The sequence below is a fragment of the Acipenser ruthenus genome, chromosome 17 (assembly GCF_902713425.1).
Source record: "Acipenser ruthenus chromosome 17, fAciRut3.2 maternal haplotype, whole genome shotgun sequence".
Lineage (NCBI taxonomy): Eukaryota > Metazoa > Chordata > Actinopteri > Acipenseriformes > Acipenseridae > Acipenser > Acipenser ruthenus.
In genome coordinates, this window is record NC_081205.1 from 7,848,248 (window position 1) to 7,870,530 (window position 22,283).

General features: G+C 36.8%; 1 protein-coding gene across 2 annotated transcripts; it reads right to left on the bottom strand.

The window, feature by feature from the left end:
* Nucleotides 1-14,099: 14,099 nt before the first annotated feature.
* On the bottom strand, nucleotides 14,100-18,968 carry pts (6-pyruvoyltetrahydropterin synthase). Of its 2 annotated transcripts, none has more exons than XM_034038716.2 (6): nucleotides 18,460-18,968; nucleotides 16,515-16,594; nucleotides 16,319-16,341; nucleotides 15,839-15,895; nucleotides 15,147-15,254; nucleotides 14,100-14,497 (listed from the first exon to the last, which is right to left on the bottom strand). In XM_034038716.2, the coding sequence occupies exons 1-6, from the start codon at nucleotides 18,552-18,554 to the stop codon at nucleotides 14,489-14,491; spliced, it is 372 nt and encodes a 123-aa protein (XP_033894607.1). In that variant the 5' UTR covers nucleotides 18,555-18,968; the 3' UTR covers nucleotides 14,100-14,488. The 2 variants fall into 2 exon arrangements, with proteins under 2 accessions (XP_033894607.1, XP_033894606.1); XM_034038715.2 differs by having other exon boundaries at nucleotides 15,184-15,254; nucleotides 18,460-18,957.
* Between the last annotated feature and the right edge of the window lie 3,315 nt (nucleotides 18,969-22,283).

Below are 22,283 nucleotides of genomic sequence, written 5' to 3' on the forward strand. Positions count from 1 at the left end.
TACCTGACCCTTCAGAAATGCTCAGAGACAGAGGGGTGGGAACAATCACTCAAAAATACAAGCAAGCCTACCCCCACGGCTCTACTACATAAAGAAAACCACCCTCTGGATTGCTCTCCTTGTTAACCCACTGTAGACTGCGCGAGTTGCAAATGCATTTCAACAGGCACTTCACTGAACAGATAGCAGACACGGGAGAACTTTAAAACACCTACCATAACCCTGTCAATAGGATGTAGACCCATCAGGGGAACTGAACACAGAGAGACACAGAGGCAGACAGGTTTCAAGAGGGAAGGACATTGTGGGACATATTTGTGCCTATACCCGCAAAATGCAGTTTGTTACTATTTTTTTGTTACTGGAAAATACAACTTTTAATGTTACAATATAAATAACAATTTTTAATATTTAAGGACTCCAATGTGTGCCTAACGATTTTATTTTACATTTTGTAATAAAGACCTTTTTAAACCTGTCCGTGTGTCCCTTCTAAAAGTTGGGGGATATAAACAATAGGTCTGCTTTTTGATAAGTTGTGCCCAGAGGACTGAACTTTGGAATAATGTAGAAACACCTATTATATATCTAAACAAAATTGAACAGGATTGTGGGATACTGGAGTTTTAATGTGGTTGTAGCTAGCAAAATAATTCCCCAAATCTTATGTCAAATTTGTGTTTGTTATTTTTAAAGATATTAATCATTTAGATTTCAAATATATAGAACTTCAAGCTCCATGTCAACTGCTAATTCCATAGTTCTGAGAATGTATCAATATTTAACACTTTTCAACAAACAAGTTAATGATGAAAGGTACAGTTACCTGTCTCGCCAGCAGGACCCTTCTGGCATAAATCTACAGAACGGCTTGTCAAATTGTGATGAAACTTGCTAAAGACGTTTATTATTATTATTATTATTATTTATTTCTTAGCAGACGCCCTTATCCAGGGCGACTTACAATTGTTACGTTATTTTTACATACAATTACCCATTTATACAGTTAGGTTTTTACTGGAGCAATCTAGGTAAAGTACCTTGCTCAAGGGTACAACAGCAGTGTCCCCCACTGGGGATTGAACCCACAACCCTCCGGTCAAGAGTCCAGAGCCCTAACCACTACGCCACACTGCTGCCCTATTAACACAACATATTGTCATAATCTAGGGGTGTATGGAGGCTAGCTGGCCATACATAATTACATTTTTTAATAGATCAGTGGCAATAGAGCCCACAAGGATCTTATTTTCTTATTATCTAAAAAACAACGAATTTATGATAAAAATCCAAGAATCTTATAACTGTGCTATGTCATAAGGCCTTCCATTGTATTGCTTACCTGTTTACTGTGTTGAGAACTATTTATCCATGATGAAACTTGAAAAGAATGATCTTTAGCAATGATTATTTATAATAGCAGAATATTAGTATATAAAGAGGCTTTACATACTGTATGTCTCTACAGAAGTGCTGATCGATGTCACGTACTAAGACAGTAAGGCAGGTAATACCATAGGGAGAGTTAGCAAGGCTTTCCTGAGGAGTGGGGTGCTGTGTTTGGGACTACCCATATACTTCCAGCACTACTACAAGGTCCTGGGAAATTGCAGGAAATTAGGAACTGAACATAAACTGTATTGAGCCTAGGGATGCTATCATGTCACAGAATCTGTGTGTGGGACAGTTTTCAGTCCCTGTCTGATGTTCATATACAGCACTAACCGCACTCAATCAATGTATTGGAGTTTCCTTTGATAAATCCAGAAAATATGTTTTACTTTGGAAGCTTGGAATATGTTTGACCTACTAAAAAGCATAACTTCTAATTACTTATGTCAGTAAATACTGTATAAACATAAACTTCACCATCTTACCGCAAGCATAGTTTACAGTATGTTTGTTTGTAAGTTTGTAATATTCAATACAATCATGTTCAACCATGTTCTTTAAGAACACGTGCTGTCAACTCAGATAAATGATCCTTAGCTTTAGGTCTTGAAAAGATGTCAACACCTGTTTGGTTGTTTTTGACAACGTCACTTTTTTATTCCTTCATTCATTTGGCTTGCAAAGATACACACACACTGAAACTTTAAAAGCAGCCCAGAGAGAACTCATAAACACTGACCCCTTTAAATGATTCACATGTGCTTTCAAAGGTTTTTGACTTCTTCCTTTCAACTTGAAACAAAATGGGGAAAAACTGTATGGGAAAGACAGGTGCAGAGTTCAAAGATCAATATGCTGGCAGCTCTAGAAATTGTATTTGTTACATTGTTGTGGGCAGGGCCATATTAATGCATAGGCAAACTAGGCACCAGCTTAGGGCCCAAAGTCATGGGGGGGCCCAAAATGATTTTTTTTTTTTTTTTTTTTTTGTATCTCACTTGTGTTCACACAAAATCAAACTGGCTGACCCAGAACTTACCTGTCTTGCTCACTTTCGCGCGGTGACACAAGTACATTCCAGGTCAGTCAGTTTGATTTTACTTGAATACAGCAAATTATGTCTCTTTCATGGGCAGCAAAGAATAAACACAAGAAACAGGAAGAAGAAGAATGCAAGCGACAAAGGGGGGCATTAGAAATATTTTTACAAATCTGTGCTGAAAGCCCCGAACCGCCAAAAACATTATCCCCGACCCTGGAGAAAGTGTGTCAAAAAATACCTCCGATCAACAGTAAAGCCAGGAAAACCCACTGTCTGTGCTGTATTGGTGATTGAGAAAGAAGTAAGCCACGTTAAACTGCATTTGGCTTAAGGTTGCCAACTGTCCATTAAGGCCAGTCAGTAAAAAAAAGTCATATTTGAACACTAAAACGTAAATAAATAAAATATGTCCGTTATTATGTCTGGGAGACTTCATCCAGCTTGCAATGCTCTTTTTGTTATTGGAAATATGCTGGATAGCCTAGATGGAATTTATGCAATAATAAGTGACTGACTGACTTGACGGATCTTAGACATGATCTGGCAGCTGATGAAAACTGGCACAAAACTGCACTCTTGTATATACCTAGCGGAGAGCCACGTTTCCTACACTTGCCAAGGTTGCCTACTGCAGAATTAGTTTTTTTTCTCAGATGAATCTTGTAAAAACAGAGGTAGGAAATCAGTCTTCAGACATTCTGAATGGAATTCTCACTATCAAGACTGCTGTTAAAAACAGCACCAGCTTCAGACCAACGATCCAGTCTGCAAATGTGTCCATGTATGACCAGAAGAAGTAAATAAGACCTAAAGAAATGTAAGTACACAAAACTAGACTATTTTATAATGTATTTTTATTTATTGTTTCTATTTGTTTTTTAAATGATGTCAGTAAAAAGCAGTGTCAGTAAAAGAAAAGGCCACTATAAATCTGTATATCAGTAAAAACAAAAGGTTGGCAACCCTGATTTGACTACACAACAATGTGCAGGTGTGTTTCTTTATTTAATATATACAAAAATTTGAGCATGTTTTTTTTTTTTAATTGGATAACCCTTCCATACCAGGTTTCTGTCCTCCACCTAGGTCTTAAAGCATGTCATTGTTTATTTATACCTGCTCTTCATAGAGTAGAATGGCCCTTCAGAAGTGGAGTGGCTGATATCTGATTTAGATCAATTGAGACTTATTTGTTTCAACAAAAACTGTAAAACTCTGTAGGCTATTATTTACTTCTAGAAGACTTAACCTTCAAAAATCCCCAGTAACCTTCAAACCTCACCCCAAAGGCTATGTTGTCCTGTTTTGTGTTTAAGGGAAAATGTGATTTGATGGATAAGGGTCAACAACCCCCTTGACCTTTTCTAACTGTTTTAGTGAATTATGTTGTAAAGTTGTATGTGTGATTTTCAAATATGAAAGTTCATGAATGAATCTTAAAACACATTTCTTTACCCTTGCAGAATCCAGAGACCTGTGTCTTATTCACATCGGCTTAAGATTATTTTTAGAGATGGTGAGATAGAGTATACATGTGTTTCTACACTTAAAACATTTATATGGCTTCATCCTTTGATATTATGATTTATTTCTTATCCAATTCAACTGAAAGCTGTGGAATCGATCAAAGAGAATGCAAAGAACAGTGAATTTGTCAGAAAAATGCTTTCACAGTACAGAGAAACAGCAGTCACCGAATCAACAGTTATAGATTGATCATTTCAATTATACTCTGAAAGCTTCAATCAACTGACAGATTTCTTCAAGCAAATCCACTTGTTTAAAGGGACGTGAAAGAGAACACGTTTAATGATTTACTCTATTTAAGAGTACAGTATATTTAAGGACAGTAATAACTGGCATGTCAGCATGCAAGTTACAGTGTACTGTAACTTGGTATTATTGAAATGTATGTCAAAATGTGGAATATGTATGTTATCTCTACTTGTTTATTTTCAGTTTTTGCATTTTTCCACTAGGGAGAAGTTCATTTTTATGTGCCATCCTAATATGTATGGAAAGAGCTAAGAATGATCACTATACACATAATGTGTGCTTCCCTTATAAACATTTACTGTAGTAAGAGCATAGAAACTTAAAGCATTGTGATCGCATGTTAAAGCACAGGAGAATAATGTTTACAATAAACAATGGTAAACTATGGTAAATACATACAGTAATGACGTGAAAGCTTCAAAATTGTCGAGAACATTTACTGTGGTAAACTTTTGTAAGGGTTACATCACTGTTCTGTGTCCTTGGCCTCCCTATCCCCACCCCTTTACCTCAATTTAAACGCACCCTAACCACCCTAACCTCAGCTTTAGCACAATTGCAGCTTACTGGAAAGATTCTCATCTGCTCTCTTTAAGGCTAATTGGTTAAAGAGGATTTAGGAAATTGTGGAGAAGGAAAAAATGACTGTATGAAAATTGTTAAGGAAAACATTCCATTCAGAAAACTGTTAGATATGAAAGCACAGTTCATACTTTTGTAAAAAAACTAAACTAAATCAGACAAAAGCCAATCCAAGCTTCATCAGACATACAGACGTGCTCAGATTTGTTGGTACCCTTACAGCTCATTGAAATAATGCTTCATTCCTCCTGAAAAGTGATGAAATTAAAAGCTATTTTATCACGTATACTTGCATGCCTTTGGTATGTCATAGAATAAAGCAAAGAAGCTGTGAAAAGAGATGAATTATTGCTTATTCTACAAAGATATTCTAAAATGGCCTGGACACATTTGTTGGTACCCCTTAGAAAAGATAATAAATAATTGGATTATAGTGATATTTCAAACTAATTTGTTTCTTTAATTAGTATCACACATGTCTCAAATCTTGTAATCAGTCATTCAGCCTATTTAAATGGAGAAAAGTAGTCACTGTGCTGTTTGGTATCGTTGTATACACCACACTGAACATGGACCAGAGAAAGCAAAGGAGAGAGTTGTCTGAGGAGATCAGAAAGAAAATAATAGACAAGCATGGGAAAGGTAAAGACTACAAGACCATCTCCAAGCAGCTTGATGTTCCTGTGACAACAGTTGCAAATATTATTAAGAAGTTTAAGGTCCATGGAACTGTAGCCAACCTCCCTGGGCGCGGCCGCAAGAGGAAAATCGACCACAGAGTGAACAGAAGGATAGTGCGAATGGTAGAAAAAGAACCAAGGATAACTGCCAAAGAGATACAAGCTGAACTCCAAGGTGAAGGTACGTCAGTTTCTGATCGCACCATCCGTCGCTTTTTGAGCGAAAGTGGGCTCCATGGAAGAAGACCCAGGAGGACTCCACTTTTGAAAGAAAAACATAAAAAAGCCAGACTGGAATTTGCTAAAATGCATATTGACAAGCCACAATCCTTCTGGGAAAATGTCCTTTGGACAGATGAGTCAAAACTGGAGCTTTTTGGCAAGTCACATCAGCTCTATGTTCACAGATGAAAAAATGAAGCTTTCAAAGAAAAGAACACCATACCTACAGTGAAACATGTAGGAGGCTCGGTTATGTTTTGGGGCTGCTTTGCTGCGCCTGGCACAGGGTGCCTTGAATCTGTGCAGGGCACAATGAAATCTCAAGACTATCAAGGCATTCTGGAGCGAAACGTAGTGCCCAGTGTCAGAAAGCTCTGTCTCAGTCGCAGGTCATGTGTCCTCCAACAGGATAATGACCCAAAACACACAGCTAAAAGCACCCAAGAATGGATAATAACAAAACATTGGACTATTCTCAAGTGGCCTTCTATGAGTCCTGATCTGAATCCTATCAAACATCTATGGAAAAAGCTGAAACTTGCAGTCTGGAGAAGGCACCCATCAAACCTGAGACAGCTGGAGCAGTTTGCTCAGGAAGAGTGGGCCAAACTACCTGTTAACAGGTGCAGAAGTCTCATTGAGAGCTACAGAAAACGTTTGATTGCAGTGATTGCCTCTAAAGGTTGTGCAACAAAATATTAGGTTAGCGGTCCCATCATTTTTGTCCATGCCATTTTCATTTGTTTTCTTATTTACAATATTATGTTGAATAAAAAAATCAAAAGCAAAGTCTGATTTCTATTAAATATGGAATAAACAATGGTGGATGCCAATTACTTTTGTCAGTTTCAAGTTATTTCAGAGAAAATTGTGCATTCTTCGTTTTTTGTGGAGGGGTACCAACAAATTTGAGCACGTCTGTATATAGCCTGTGTATATATACAGGTAGAGTAGGTGGGACTGGCAGCTGAAAGGTCACATTGTCATGTGATTGTAATGGAAAATGAGGCAGGTTTTTCAGGCTGTAGCACCTCAAAACCAGTCAAAGACAGACTAGGGAAAAACCTAGTATAGGAGCAAAATAAACCTGAACCAGTTTTGAAGTTCCATTAGGCACATTGCTCTAAAAAGTGCAGTTTTTAAAGAAACACATTATAGCAAATCTGTATTTTTATTTTAAAACAAACAGCTGGTAGGTAAGAAAGTTCTCAGTTGGCTTGCATTGCCTAGTCTGTTACTGCTTGGTCATTTCACCCAGCAGTGTCTTCTGGGTCAAAGCATGTCACTGGCTAAAAACATGTCAGTCAAGCAGCTGATTAGTTCTTGACAGGAAAGAAGTCAATAAAGAGGTAGGGACAATTTCACTCTCCAATGACCCAGGAAGTGCAAGACTAAAAGCATGGCTTGAAGTTTAGTACCAGATTATCTTGTTTTAAAGGAATATACATGTTTGGAAAAAACACACATTTCTTTCAAAACTTCCATTTGAGATCTATATACTGAATGGCTGAGAAAATGCATGGTACAATTTTGTTAGCTACAACTACTTTAAGGTAGAGAGGTTAGAGCACTACCAGACCATGACTGAGTTTATAGTCCCTTCACACCTTCAGTGTGCTTCTACAATATTATGTGTTTGTTTTTTTTGTAATTGCTTTTACTGGGAAATTGGGAAATCATTCTCATCCATTTATCACTCACTACATTCTCTTACTGGACTTTACTCATAGAAGCAAATATTTACTATAGTTTTAACTGTTCTTAGTCAAACTCGCTCTTACTTATAATTTACTGTATTCTTTATTTTGCTCTTACTTGAATTTGATCTTCTTGTACTTTCATAACTGCTCTTATCTGTATTATGATATTCTGTAATGTGATATTTTATAATGTGATACTTTGTACTATGATATTTTGTAACAATTGTAAGTCGTCCTGGATAATGGCGTCTGCTAAGAAATACAAACAAACAAATAAATAAATAAATAATGTGTAACCACATTGCTGTCACAGGCTGCTTAATACTTTTGCTGCTAACAGCACATAAAACAACAGCACATTTTTCATTCAAGATAATAATTGCTAATAATGTCAATTTAGGCAGCCTAATTTTGAGGAAACTGGCGCTGACAGAGTGATTTGTCAGAACAAATCTGCTCTGTGTTTACTATATAAATAAAAGAAAAATGTAAATATGACTTGGCCCGAAGGGTGATGACTATAACTTAGATTGCATTAAGAATAATAAAACGTAGCATAAGTACTTATTATGAAATGATGGATTGTTCTAGTAGGTTACCATACATCCAATGTTATACAATAAATCAGTTTTAAGATGGTTTCTGCTTTATTATATCCAAATCTTTATAAACCTCACTGCAGTATAGTATTTAAAAGTAAAGTGTAATAAGCTTAGTAAAAGCATTGTGAAAGCATGGCAAATACAGGCAAGCCCAACAAATCATGTGGTAAACTTAGCAGTGGGGTAAAAGCTTAGTAAAAATGCCTCAATACAGCTCTCAAACTTGTTTATAAGTACAGCTTGTACACCAGGTTGTAACTATTAACCTGTTCCCCTGTTATTATTATTATTATTTATTTCTTAGCAGACGCCCTTATCCAGCAAATACATTTCAAGTGTTACAATACAAGTAATACAATAAGAGCAAGAAATACATCATTTTTGTTCAAGTGTGAGAAACCACTCTGCCCCCACTAGATGTAAGGAATACCACATTTGTTCTATGTGGTACTGCCTTCCTTACTGATGCATTTCTTTACATACACTAGGGGCAGAGTGTTGCTGGGGGATATATTAAAGGTTACACAATGGTGTACCAGCTGTGTGATTTGAGAGCTCTATAGAGGCCACAGGGGTGCTTTACAAGTTACCAGGATGTGATGATTGAAACAGAGAATTCTATGCAAAGTGAACTCAAACGGCCTTGTAGAAGTAAAATAGATTGAAGCTGAACATACAGTATGGATACAATTCTTGCTGCTATTGTTTATTTAAAAATACATGGAGTATTAGCCTTGCTGGAGAGAACACTGAAAAACCACAGCCCATACAAATGAGCTATCAATTCTCTGGCTCTTTTAAGACTATGATGAAGCTTTCCATGTTGTATTGTCGATTTAGTAAAATGACTCTCTGGCACTAAGCCATTTCTCTATGAATAGATTGTTTGTATTTGAGTATAGCACACATTTAATGACAAGCTGCATGTGTCCTGATATACTACAAGAGATGCACTTTCATCATAGAGCAACTTGGTGTGTTAAAATCAGTCCTGTTAGTTTCCATCACATTTAGGATTTCAGAAAACAGTCTCTCCCACATGCCTCTCTAATGGAGGAAGTGAACCTAATGAGCGTCCAGTACAAAGGATGCCAGGGACAGAGATTAACTATCAAACTGCAGAAACATATTAATGGCTTCACATTGACGTTAACCTATGGGAATCAACCTTGATCATTCATGTGGTATCAGGTTCAAATGGTGTTAAACAACTCACACTTTTTCAAAGCGCAGTCACGCAAACTGGAGACACTGATTTTATTCCGTTATGGGATTATATATAAAAACCTTCTGAAACATGTAATGATCACCAAGAAATCATGCTACACATTTAAGTGCTTTGAAGCTTTATTTTCTGTAACATCTTCTTGACATGTAACCAATGCCCAAGAGTTTGGCTAGTCTATCCATAACACTGGATGTCTGGTGTTTTTGTTAGTCACCATACACACATTGCAGAGGCATTAAGTTTAGAAGAAACTTCTTTTGAATTTGTACTATTTACCATGTTGATAAATAACTGTTATCCCCTTTACTTAAAGTTTAAAGGTGAAGCTTCTCACCCTTAAGTATCATTATTCATACACTTCAGGTATGTGACACATCTGACTGGAATTTAATTAAAGATGTATGTCAGCATTGGTATATGCATCATGTGAGCCTTACAATGATACCTTTGAAGAAACAACACCTGTTTTAGATCAGTTCATAAAGTACATGGTATTTCCTTGATGGTATGTCCATGGTATTTTCTTTCACTGTCCTATTTTTTCTTAAGATCATAACAGAAGAAATGTGCTATGAAATGTCTTGTATAATGTCGTCTGTGTTGTTTTTCGAAATTATGAAGTACATGTTGAAAAACCAAATTGTGCCAATGTGCATACTAGTTATTAAAAGATGCATATATAACAGGCAGTGTTGTGTGATGCTCTGCCGTTATGGTTTCTGACCCCTGCTGGTGAGTTGAGGACAGTCTCTGCCCTGTCACGTTGGTGTTATACTTGGATCTCAGACTGGCTGCAGCTCATCGCCGAGGTTAAACAGGGGAATAGTGTCACGGCAGTGTTGTGTGATACACTGCTGAGACTGACCCTTGGTGGTGAGATGTCACAACTGCAGGTGAGCCTGACTGTTGCCCTTGAGACGCTTCCAATTTGCAAGAATCTCAGAATTCATATCCATAAATTTTAGAGTTAAAGGTAAGCAGAACAGGCCTATCTTAAATTACCACAATTATCAGAATATAGCGTGGACCCTTTTACAAATTTTAGCAGCATTGAGGCGTGGTATATGCTGGATGAGTGCTATATACAAGGTATACTGTAGTGGAGTGTGTATCATAAGTCACAACATGCATAAATAATAAGAGCATTTTTCTTGCAGCAGTCAGTAAAAGCTGATGTTTATACAGGGGGTGCGTGTTACACAAGGAATGTCACATGCATAATACACAGGGTGTTCGTTATATCAGGAAAATGATGGTATTCATATGTCCCAGTATAATACAGTGTTACATAAAACAACATTGTTTAAACCTTTAGAACACGTATGATATTTCTATTTGATTTGCATAACATTTGTAACCAAGAAGCCCTATTTTAATAATCTAAAGTGCCAGCATGTAGATCCACCATCGCTTAGATCTATTCAATAAACCCTATTGTTTCTTGTCCAGCGTGTACACTGCGACAGACATGAAAGTACATTCCACACTGCCTAGGTTATCTTATCTTATTTCTTGTATTAATGGTCCATGTCAATGGAGATCTGACAAGACATGTATATTACTGGAGAAGGAGCCAGTGCTGTCTTAAATGGCCACTCTCTTCAGTTTTACAGAACATGATCCTGTGTTTGCAAACCATAAATATGAATATTAATGGGACACACAAACAGATTAGAACACCATAAATCTGGAGTAAATCTGGAAATTACATAAATATCCCCTTTGGTAATTTTTATTCTTTATATGAACTCCATGGGGTACATTAAGTTGCCCTGCCAGGACTTCAAATATACGCATTATATAGTATAGATATGAAACCTATTATGGTACAATATGCAGTGACAGAAGATACATTTTCTATGTATTTCCCATTTTGATTAATGTAGTAATAGTTTTACTATAAAGGGTCATGCATCAGCATACCAATTCTTCACTACATATATATTAATATTACTACACATTCTACCATTAAGTTTTTTCTAGGTACGGAAAATCATATACATACAGTATATAGTAAGACTAAAGGAGTCTGAAAGTTGTTTTTTTTTGTTGCTATAATTGGTCATTAAGAACATAAGCATGACTTAGCCCAGTGATTATAAGATACACTGAAATGACGCAGAACTGAGACCTGAGATTCCCCGTCTATTTAAAGAAAGATTTACAGTACCATTTGGGGAGAGCGCTCTGAAAGCTATATGGCTAATCCAAACTAAGAATACTGATATGGCTGCCAAAACTGTCCAGAAAACCCCTTGTCTGTGTTTAAGACACTTGTGAGTATTAACCCTAACTGACACACTGGTATGTTAGCTCCCCAGAAAAAAAGTGTGTTATGATTTTTGATATCATTCAGTAGAGAAAATAGATCACAGTTCTAACATTCTATTAAATGCACTTGGTTAGCAGGTGCCATGGTACCTCTGTCATTCAGCCCTGGGCTTCTCCCTAATCAATACTGCCACTTGTGCTCTATTGAAATGAGGTCATGAGATGTGGACTAATGCCCACTTGAATCCTTAAAATGTATTTCACTTTAAAACCAGCACTGGATTCAAACCACCAAACTCCAAGCACAATTTTTGAAAGCACTATATTTATGAATCCAGAAATATATCCATGCAACATATACGCTGTATGCTGCCTGGCTACTTTATTAGGACCAGTCTAACCGACTGGATTTTAGCATCGCCCTGGTGTGGGGAATGTTCTCCTGGTATACCTTGGTTTCCCTTGATTACCCTGAAAGGCTGAACAGATGATGTTTATTTAAGCATTGTTTGAAATCAAGTTTACCCAACAATGCTGCACTTGTACCCTGAAGGCAATCGTTATTTCCAAGATGATAAAGCACCCGTCAACCATGTCAGAATTATGTGAATGTTTTGAGGAGCATGACAGAAACCTGTCTCAGTGATATTTATTATGAACTCATCACAATCCCCTGCCTACCTCTCTGTACCAAGAGCATGAAATATAGTATTAATGACTGAATGAATTACTATTTCTCGGGACACCTTCCAGCATCTTGTAGAGCCTATGCCATGTGGCCCAAGCCGATATTAGGTACAGGTCCCAATATATGAGATACCGGTGCATCACTGGGGATAATCACTTGTTCAAAGCATCTATAGTGAGATAGTTCTTCAGATTCATGGGCCCTACTGCTTATCCAAAAGCAGCTTAGTATAATTCAGGGAAACTAATCCTTTAGTCTGAATTAGAGTAGCAGTGACAGACTGGGATAAAGGGAACTCCATGACCCTGTGCTATTCTGTTGAAAAGACTACATAAGGCTATCAGCGCAGACACAGGTTATTTTTTTCTGTTGTAGTAAATCTGTCATTGATTTAAGCATGGCAGGAGTACATGATACTTGGGGGTATTTACCCAAGGTGATGACCAATAATAAAGTATTGCTATGGCAGTGCCGTACACTTAATAGTTTCAGGCTTTCAATTCAAGATGGTACAGGAATGAATGTTGTGTTATTGTGTTTCATCCTCTGTATAAAATGGCTAAGAGAAATGGCTCCCTCTGGTGTTTATATGCATATGACAGCTATCAGCATAATGTATATTACAACGAATCATTACCATGATGGTCAGATATTTCAACTGCAAAATAATGACTGTTGTATAAATTATTATTTATAGAGCTGGCTCTACAACAATTGTTCAGGTATTTTTCTTTTTTTTTTTAAATAATATTTTGAATGACCTGAAAAGTAATTACTGTAAATAGGTCTCTCAGGAGTACAATAAACCCGATACCCCATCAAATTACCTTACAAACAAAGTAGAGAAACACTCTTTTGTACAGCAAAGTGTTATTTTAATCAGATGTCATTAATGCATTGGTTTCCTTTGTTTGACATCCTTTGCAGTGAATTAATCCTGTTATGGGAACTTATATGGATAGGGTCATTTCATGCATTGTTTGATCAAAAACGTATTTCGGCCTATTTCTCACAATCAACCTGCAAACCTCTGGAAATTCAGCAGTTTTTTGTTTGTTTTTTTCCCCCCCAATAGAATACCTTGGGAAAAAAAAAAAGATCGGCAAGATTAAGCTTTACATGCGGTGCTTATGGACTATGGGTTTTCAATTACATTAAGTGGCAAGGCACTGGTTAATTCTGAAACTAAAAATAGGCACAGCTATTCTATTAGCCTTTGCATAATGACTGAATAGCTCATCTAGAAAATAACACATTCGTGTAACATGGGCCCACCATATGCGAGATACAAACAGTTCATTTGGTGACATTCCCAATCCACCAATCAGTGAATCCCATTAATCTTTATGAGATCATTCCTTTGGCGAGTCTTATCCTGAAGTAAAACCAGAGAAAAGTAAAAAGACAAACGAAAAAGCAAATGCCTTCCGTGACACTGATGAAGGCATGGCCGAAACGTTTCTGTACTTGACTTTATTTTCTTATAGGTTTTATCTATGCAGTAGTGTGAGTATTAACCTTGTCTACAGGTTCAGAGGGCAGTCAGACATACTAAACTTGCCTGGCTCCATTTGCAGAGCTGCCAGAAGCATATTTTATAATACTGAACTCAGTCAAGGCTCCTTCCTCTACATTCAACATGTTTCAATGATGGGGTTGAGTGGGGTCCTTGGTGGGGTTCAGCAGACAGAGCGATGGCTAGCTCCTTCAACCACTAATCATCTGCTTTACCGGGGGTCCTCAACACTATACAGCAGATTCAGGAGGATTCCACAGCTAGTACCCCAAGCTAATGGCATCAGAAGATATCAAGTGTTGTGATGATGGAAGAGTGGTGTACACAGTTGGGTCAGTTTTAAACAGAGACTGGAATGGCCTTTTAAATGAGTGTAGAAGCAGGGCAGAGGTCAAAGCCATTATAACATACAACATATTTTTTATTTGTCCTAATAGTTGCTAACATGTACAGTAGAAAGGAAATTCAACAAGAACGAAATTATATATATTTTTTTACAATGTATTTTCATAACACAAGGACATTCCTACAAAAACATGTTAGCTACTTTATACATTGTAAATAGCACATGATATCAAAATGATTGCTTTGTGCATTAAATGCAGATTTGGTCCCAAAACCTCAAGGCCACAGCCTCCACTTCATATATTTACTTGTCGCCAAAATGGTTCCTGCTATTCTCCACGGTAAACAACAATGTTCTTGTCGGTTTCATGGATTTTCACTTCATAGAGAGAGTTTGGAGGTAGAAACTTTAATAAGTTGTCCCAAATGAACACGGCTACATTTTCAGTAGTGCTGGGAACATAAAAAACAGAAATTCAGGTTCAGAACACACACATACAGTAATATGATATTACAGCAATATTGTAATACTAAAGTTTTTTTTAATGGATTATTTGTACCTCTCATTAGTATTACTTGCACCCCTTTTCTTCAGCTACTGTATCTGCATGTATTTCACAGAGAACACTGCAGCTGCTGTTGATTTCTGGTTCCAAATCACTTCATGAGTTCAAACTATTTGTGTTGGTCTAGCTGAATTGAGATTATTATACATCAACAAGAGGCAAGACAACTGGTTTGAAAGTATTGGTTATGTCAGAAATAAAATATATGACAATATAAATTACATAAAGTATCCATTCAATACATGGTAGAATTATTCAATCACTGTTAAAATGTAACCACAAACACAAAGCGTATTTGTCTGAACAATGGGGGAGTTCAGTCTCTATACCTCATCCAATCCATGCCCTCTCGTTTTGAGACGGACTACAAGAGTGTCCAATGCCAACTGGGTTATATTGGGTTATATTGTAAGATGAAAGCCTATTTCATTAACTCACTGTGTTACCTGCTTCATTCACATTGGAGCAACTACGTTAACTGCAGCTTACAAAATAGTTCTTCGTTGTCACTGAGCTCGCTACTGAAAGCAACTCACAAAGCATTTGTCCAGATAGAACACACTAGGTGTATACCTCACTACATCTGCAAAGTATGGAACATCCTTATCCAGGTTTTTGTGGTCTAGTGGTTCCATGATTGCCATCTAAAGAAAAAGAAAAGAGCAGTTAGAAAAGAAAAAATCTCTCTCTCTCTTTATATATATGTGTGTGCCCTGCTATAGATCATGCTTTCTGACAAAGACACTGGCTGATCATGACAGTATATGTTTCTTTGACAGACAACTAGAACCAAAGATCACCTCAACACAGAGTTTTCAAAACTATTTTTAAAAAAATGAAGTATTTGAGTAATTGCAATTAAAACCACTCAGAATGGTTGCAAACAGCACAAGCATGTAAGGGGGAAGTAAACATAGAAATACAAATGTAATTTACCTGTATGTGCGTAATAATCCACCAATGAAAGTATGACATTTTAACCCATTTTATATAAGAGTTTTAAATAGCTGGTCTGAAAACTAAACACATCATGTTCTCGTTTGAAATCTGAATGGTGAGGCAGAGAACTAGGCAGAATGCTGTGTATAAAAAGTGAATCCCATAAAAATTCAAGCGATTTGTTCAGTAGTGCTGCCAACATGGTAATTCCACTGGTTTCACATGCAGTTTTGCTGCCAAATGTCAAACGCTCCCTCAAGTGACCATCCAAAGCATTTCACTGACCTACCTCAATGTATTCCTTGAGATCTGTTATGTTGAGTACCATGCCAGTGGCTGGGTCAATCTGCAGTGAAAGAAAGGCAAACTTTTGCATTTAAATAAACTCTGTTATTAACAAGAACACTGCAGTAGATATACCTGTATTACATTAAAAATGTAAGAAAACAAAACATTGAAACTTGTGTAGCTTGCCAGGGGTCAGGTGAAGTGTGGGTAAGGCTCGTGGCTGACCCCTATAAGGAAGGATGTGGTGATGCAATTCAAGAGGCTTTCTAACTGCTCTATAAAGGGAGCCTGGATAGTTTGATAGTTATTCTCTTGGGCCTCAAGTCTCAGTGACCATAGATTGTTTCTCTCTTTTGCATTTAAAAAAAACAACAACAATAAGGGACTTTATATAATGTTGTATTAGTTATTCTCTATCACATATATGAGTAGAGACAAAATAAATATTAACATAACAATATTACTTTAGACAGGTACTCACCTTGCCGCGCACTGTAATCTCCACTGTAAATGCAAATACAAGTATTTTATGAAAACATGCCTCTAATTGATTTTAAAACTAATAAAATTAATTAAGAAATCACTACTACACAGGTATTCTGATGTTACTAAGACATTAGGTCAGTATTTTAAGATGTTAGTGTTGCAAGCCTGTGTGCAAATGACATGTTACTGACCATTGTAATTATGACCATGTCCGTTAGGGTTGTTACATTTCCCAAAGATCCTTTTATTCTCTTCATCACTCAAAGCTTTACTGAAAATAAAAGAAATTGTTGTAACGGATCCAACAGCAATGTAGATGACTGTTTTAAAACCAAGTCTTCAGTATAAAGCAAGCAAAACACATTTAAATAGCAGGATGCAACCAGACCATAACTTTGCACTAGCAACTCAATTAGCAGATCATATGACAGTGTATATATATATATATATATATATATATATATATATATATATATATATATATATATATATATATATATATATATATATATATATATATAGGGATTTTACCATGTATCTCTAGACACAACCTCCTTCAATTTGTGAAAATGTATTTTATTCATTTGTTTTTATTTTTTAATCTGTTAAGGCTCCACACTATGAACAGATCACCAATGAATCATTTTTCACAGGCAATAAAATACAAAATCAGCATCATTAGGTCAGCGTGCTTTATCTGTGTGGATCATTTTCAATACCAAAAACTTCTAATAGCATTTCACAATACTTTGCAATAACATTTTAAGCCCCATTCCTTTTAGCATCATATGCCCTGAATAAAATACTCACATGGAGTTCCTAAAATCTTTCAAATCACTTATTTTATTTTGTTAAGTAGTGAGTGACTATAATTGCATTTAGACCACAACTACAGAAAAAGGCAAACTTATAAAAATCTGAGTAATTGCACTGATGAAACATACGTTTGTCTGCTTTTGCCTTCAAACAGTTGTCCTGAAAACTGTGCCTATGGGCAAAGTTGTGTCTGCAATACTGGAATACTACAATACTGATGTAGTACAGTACTAGGGGAACTAAAGTCCATACTGTCTACAATTATCACACCCTCTGCCTTATCAAAAATACACACATGTGCCCACGGCTGAAAGAGCATTTGGTATATAGCTTATGGAAAGACAACTGATTTGCTTTCTTTAGCAACTGATAAATGTTTAAGGATCTTATCTGTCTGGTGATCAGACTTGTCAAGTCTAATACAGCCCGCTCCATCTCTCCTGTCTGTAACTCCTAGCTTCACCTACTGTCCTATTTTATTACGATTACAATCTTTCTCAGTGGCTTGTACTGCAATTACTGAAATGTTGTGTTCGTATTTGTTTCTGCCACAGATATATGTAATGTAGGCTAGCATACTAGCTTTTTTTGCACTGACAAAAGGTTCTACTACGACAGACAAAACAACAGCCACTAAGTAAGTCAGTGTCAATGACTTCAGAGCTCTTCAAATGTATGTTTTTGAACTACAGCAGTTTCATGCCTTTTCCAACAATCGTGCATGTTAAAAAATATATATTAAAAGAAAAATATGAAAAAAGCATCAAACATCCCTATTGAGATTTAATAATGCTCTATTGAAAAACAATTTTTCAGAAATCTGAACTGCTGTAGAAGGCTTGATAATTCTTATTCGTTTTATTGGGCTAAGAACAAACCAAGCCTGATCTAGGCACAATACGTGATGAAAAGTACATTTCTCATCGATCCTCAGAGTGGGCCGATACCAAGTAGGGGAGTCAAAGTGAAACTCGAATTCGCATTTCGTCGTCTCACTTCAAATCACTTGTACTTGTACTTGTATTTTATATTACGTTGACAGCTATCATATTAGAAATCGTATTTTACATCAAAAGTAAACTATGATGACAACTGGGGCATATGTAGTTTGCACTATTCAATAGCCCTTATGGGGGTTAAATATTACACTTGACTTAAACTGAAACGATAATATTAATACATACAAAACAATTTATGCTAGAATAGACATGATGGTCTACTGTGTTAAAAATAATTTAGCATGCTAAAAGTAATCTTTGCCATACTGTAGAGTAGGGTGTTTTATAACAGAAGTCGTCTATTATTGTTTTCTTCTCTTACCTGTGCAGTCTGTGGCAAGCGCTGAAGCTCTGCACACGGGTGACGTAACCGATCCGACACCGGTCGCTCGAAACCGTGCTTACGTTTTCTTGCATGATTAGAAAAATGTGTTTTACAGCCTCACTGCTTTTCTACTCACAAAACACAGAGCCAATAATATACCACTGAGACTGCAATACAAATTGCTGAGTCATACAGCTGTCACAAGGCATACAGCCAAAGATCTTCTATATACAAAAGGTGGTCAACTCCGCTGACTTAACATTGGAACTTCCGTCTGTTCCAAAGTGGTGCATCATGGGAATCCAAAGCGTTCCGGTAGCGACTTTTCCCCTATATATATAATGTAAAATGTGCCTTATTTCCTATTCCAAGCCTTCTCTTTTTAAAACGATTGCATTTTTAAACACGTTTCACCTAGATTTATTTAGAGACACCCCTCCTTAACACATACGTGTTATTATTTCTACGATCGATGTTTTCACCTGGCCTGACAAGAGCTCTTTATCGCTGAAGTGCTGTCAGAAATTGCCGGCTCTCATGCATATTCATGAGCAGTCAAGACTGGGGCGTGGTTTGGTTTGGTTTAGTAGCAGGTAGATTATACTATAATATGAAATCACGCAATGTGTGTGGCATGGCATTCCTAGGTTAGCTCCTTGAAGTGAATAACTACTTTTAATAAATGGTCATGAAAAGTTTCATTAGTTCTAACCACAGGGTTCCCAAGATAGATCGCTGAATAGCTTAAACTGTCAGTACCATATAAATATAGGTGACCATAGTATTATTATTATTATTATTATTATGTGCAATACGTCTTGAGTGGGGTAGTAAAACACACTTTTTTGTTTTTTATTCAAAAGGTAAATAAAATGCATATTGATTTACATTTTTTCCTTCAGGCTAGTCATATAATTTGCCAGTAACAGAAACCAATTCCTTTAAGTTGTTATCCATAGGGGCAGCAATGTGGAGTAGTGGGTAGGGCTCTGGAATCTTGACCGGAGGGTTGTGGGTTTAATCCCAGGTGGGGGACACTGCTGTTGTACCCTTCAGCAAGGTACTTTACCTAGATTGCTCCAGTAAAGACCCAACTGTATAAATGGGTAATTATATGTAAAAATAATGTGATATCTTGTAATAATTGTAAGTCGACCTGGATAAGGGTGTCTGCTAAGAAATAAATAATAATAATAATAATATATTATTCAACATAATCCTAATTGTTTTGATATTTTTATTCACACATTATAGGCAAATCAATTAGGGGATTACTTCTTTTCAACTTTTACTGGAGAACGTTCTCCAGGATAAAGAGATTTTTTTTCCCCAAAACATTGCAGTTCATCCAGATTATGCTCCCTCCGGCAACGGTGCTCAGATTTAAATCAGTGACTGTAAAATAACCAGCATTGTTGCAGGACGGAGCCTGATCTGGATACACTGCAATCCTTGTAAGCGAAATTCTCTTTCTCCTGGCAACCACTCCTGAGTAAATGTTGAGAAATGCATTCCCCACTTGTATTATGACCCATATTCAGTCAGCAACAACACAGGATACAGCAAAGGTAATGTAAAGTATGTCTTGAGAACACTGCAGGGTTGTGGCCTCTACTCAGATTAAAAGCACAACACTGTTAATCCAAACAATAATCAGGATTATATCTCAGATTGCCGTCGCCATGTAGTCTAATTTGCCTCATTTATCACGCAGATGTCGTAAACAAATTACAGGCGATTACAAATAAGGTTTTAGAAAGATTGCAAAACAAGATCTTGTGTTTTCTATGGTGTTCTTTTCTTCATTTAAGTAACTATGGGTTGAGTATTTTTTTGGGGGCTTTGTGTATCTCAGGAGAGCAGACAATTGTGTTTCATGAATTGATGTTAAACGTATAAAAACAGACCCAAGCTATGCAGTTCAATACTCTCAACATTTTAATATAACAATACCTTGTAAATGTTTGCATCTTTATGTTTTAATCTCTGAATGTCCATTTGTGAACATGTGATTGATAGTACACAGGTGTAGAGGTGAGGCAGTGATTATAAACAACAGTCCAACAACAGTTCAATGGTCAAAACGAAGTTTTATTGATGCTTTTAAATAATACGACTGACTATACACAACGATGTGTACAGCCAGACAAAACCACGGGGTTCAGTCCCGAAATAATAATAAAATAACACACACTTTAAAACACCTACACGATTACCAGTCCAACAGTGAGTGCTCTGGGTGCAAGTGGTGTTTTGAACAGTGAATAGTGAGTAACAGTGCAGTGCAGTCCGGGTTTGATGCTGGCTGAATAGCGACAGCTCCTGGATATTTAGCCATCTCCAAAGACAAACACAGACAGTTAGCAAAACAAACAAAACACTTAACACTCACTCTTCTTATTAATTACGTCCATTCTCTCAACGGGTCCTTCCCGTAACCATAGCGAAGGAAGAGATCACTGGGGCCACTTCCCCTAAATACCCTCCGTCTCACCCTCTTTCGGTGGCGCGGCCAATCCCGTCTCCTCCAATCCATGACTGGCACATCGCCTAATGTATTCAGGCACTGACTTTGGATATTGTGGCCCCATCTTCTTCCTGGATGGCCAGCTTCCGACTGACCCTGGAATAAACTGCCAAACCATCCATTCCGGGGCACTCTGCTCTGGTTATACAGTGTCCTCACAGGTCGGGAGGGAGATTATTGATTAGGATGCATTGGCTCTATGTCACACCATCATAAGAGTTTTATTGGCAGATATTGTAGCAACAAACAGAATATCCCCTTGTAGGACTTTGTCTGACATGTTGTTACCAAATAATATTCAGTATTGTTTACTATTAACTTAAACCACATGGAAAGTTTCTTCAGAAATAGTTGAAGGTGATTACATTGTAGTGATGAAGTTACATTTAGAATCAGTAACTGGCTTTAGCTAAATCTCTATAAATAGGCCCAGAAGTAGAATAGGGTTTGTTAAGTCTCCCTTTCCTTATTTTTCTAGACTAAAGATATGATGTTCCACTAGCACAGATGGTTCTTTAATCCTGTCTGTACCTTATTACATTTTCTAAATTAGTAGATTTAATGTAATGCGCAGAGAGAAAGGCAAATGGATAAGCTTAATCATGCCACTATGTGGTTCATAAATGCCTTGCCATAGTAAAGAGCAAAAGCATAAACGCTTGCACCACAGCTATGCCATAATTCATCATGCACTTACTGGCATTATCATTATCTTTGTTCATTGTATGCAACTTCACATCAAAAGTTTTCATTTCCAGCAATTTTTGTAATAACAAAGTGCTTTTACAATACCATGACATCACTGATTTGTGATTTTCTAAATGTAACAAATAATGGACAGACTAGGTAGAGGACTTAATTCATAGTGCGTAACTAATAAATGATCTGATAGTACAGCTGGGAGACATTTTAATAATATTAGAGGCAAATATAAATATTTCTGCCCTAAAATGTTTAAAATGTCTCTTTCCCTTATTTCCACTGGCTTACACTGACTGCCTTCAGTCTTAACGTGGTATTCCAAAAAAAAAGAGCAAGCACCGCAGACCAGAAATAATAGTTATTAGCAAAATTAATTGGTAGACCTCCAAGGCCATGATCCCTCAAACCTTTTAGCTTCATAAAGAACTTTATATATAAGCAACAATTGATTTGTTCAGTTGTTTAATTTACTTTTGTGATTGACAGCAACCAAAAGAACAAAAAAAAAAAAACGAAACGCCAGCCTCCAAATGACGTCTTTATCCTCCTAATCCGAGAGAAGCCTATCTGGATTTAAATCCAGCAGTCAACG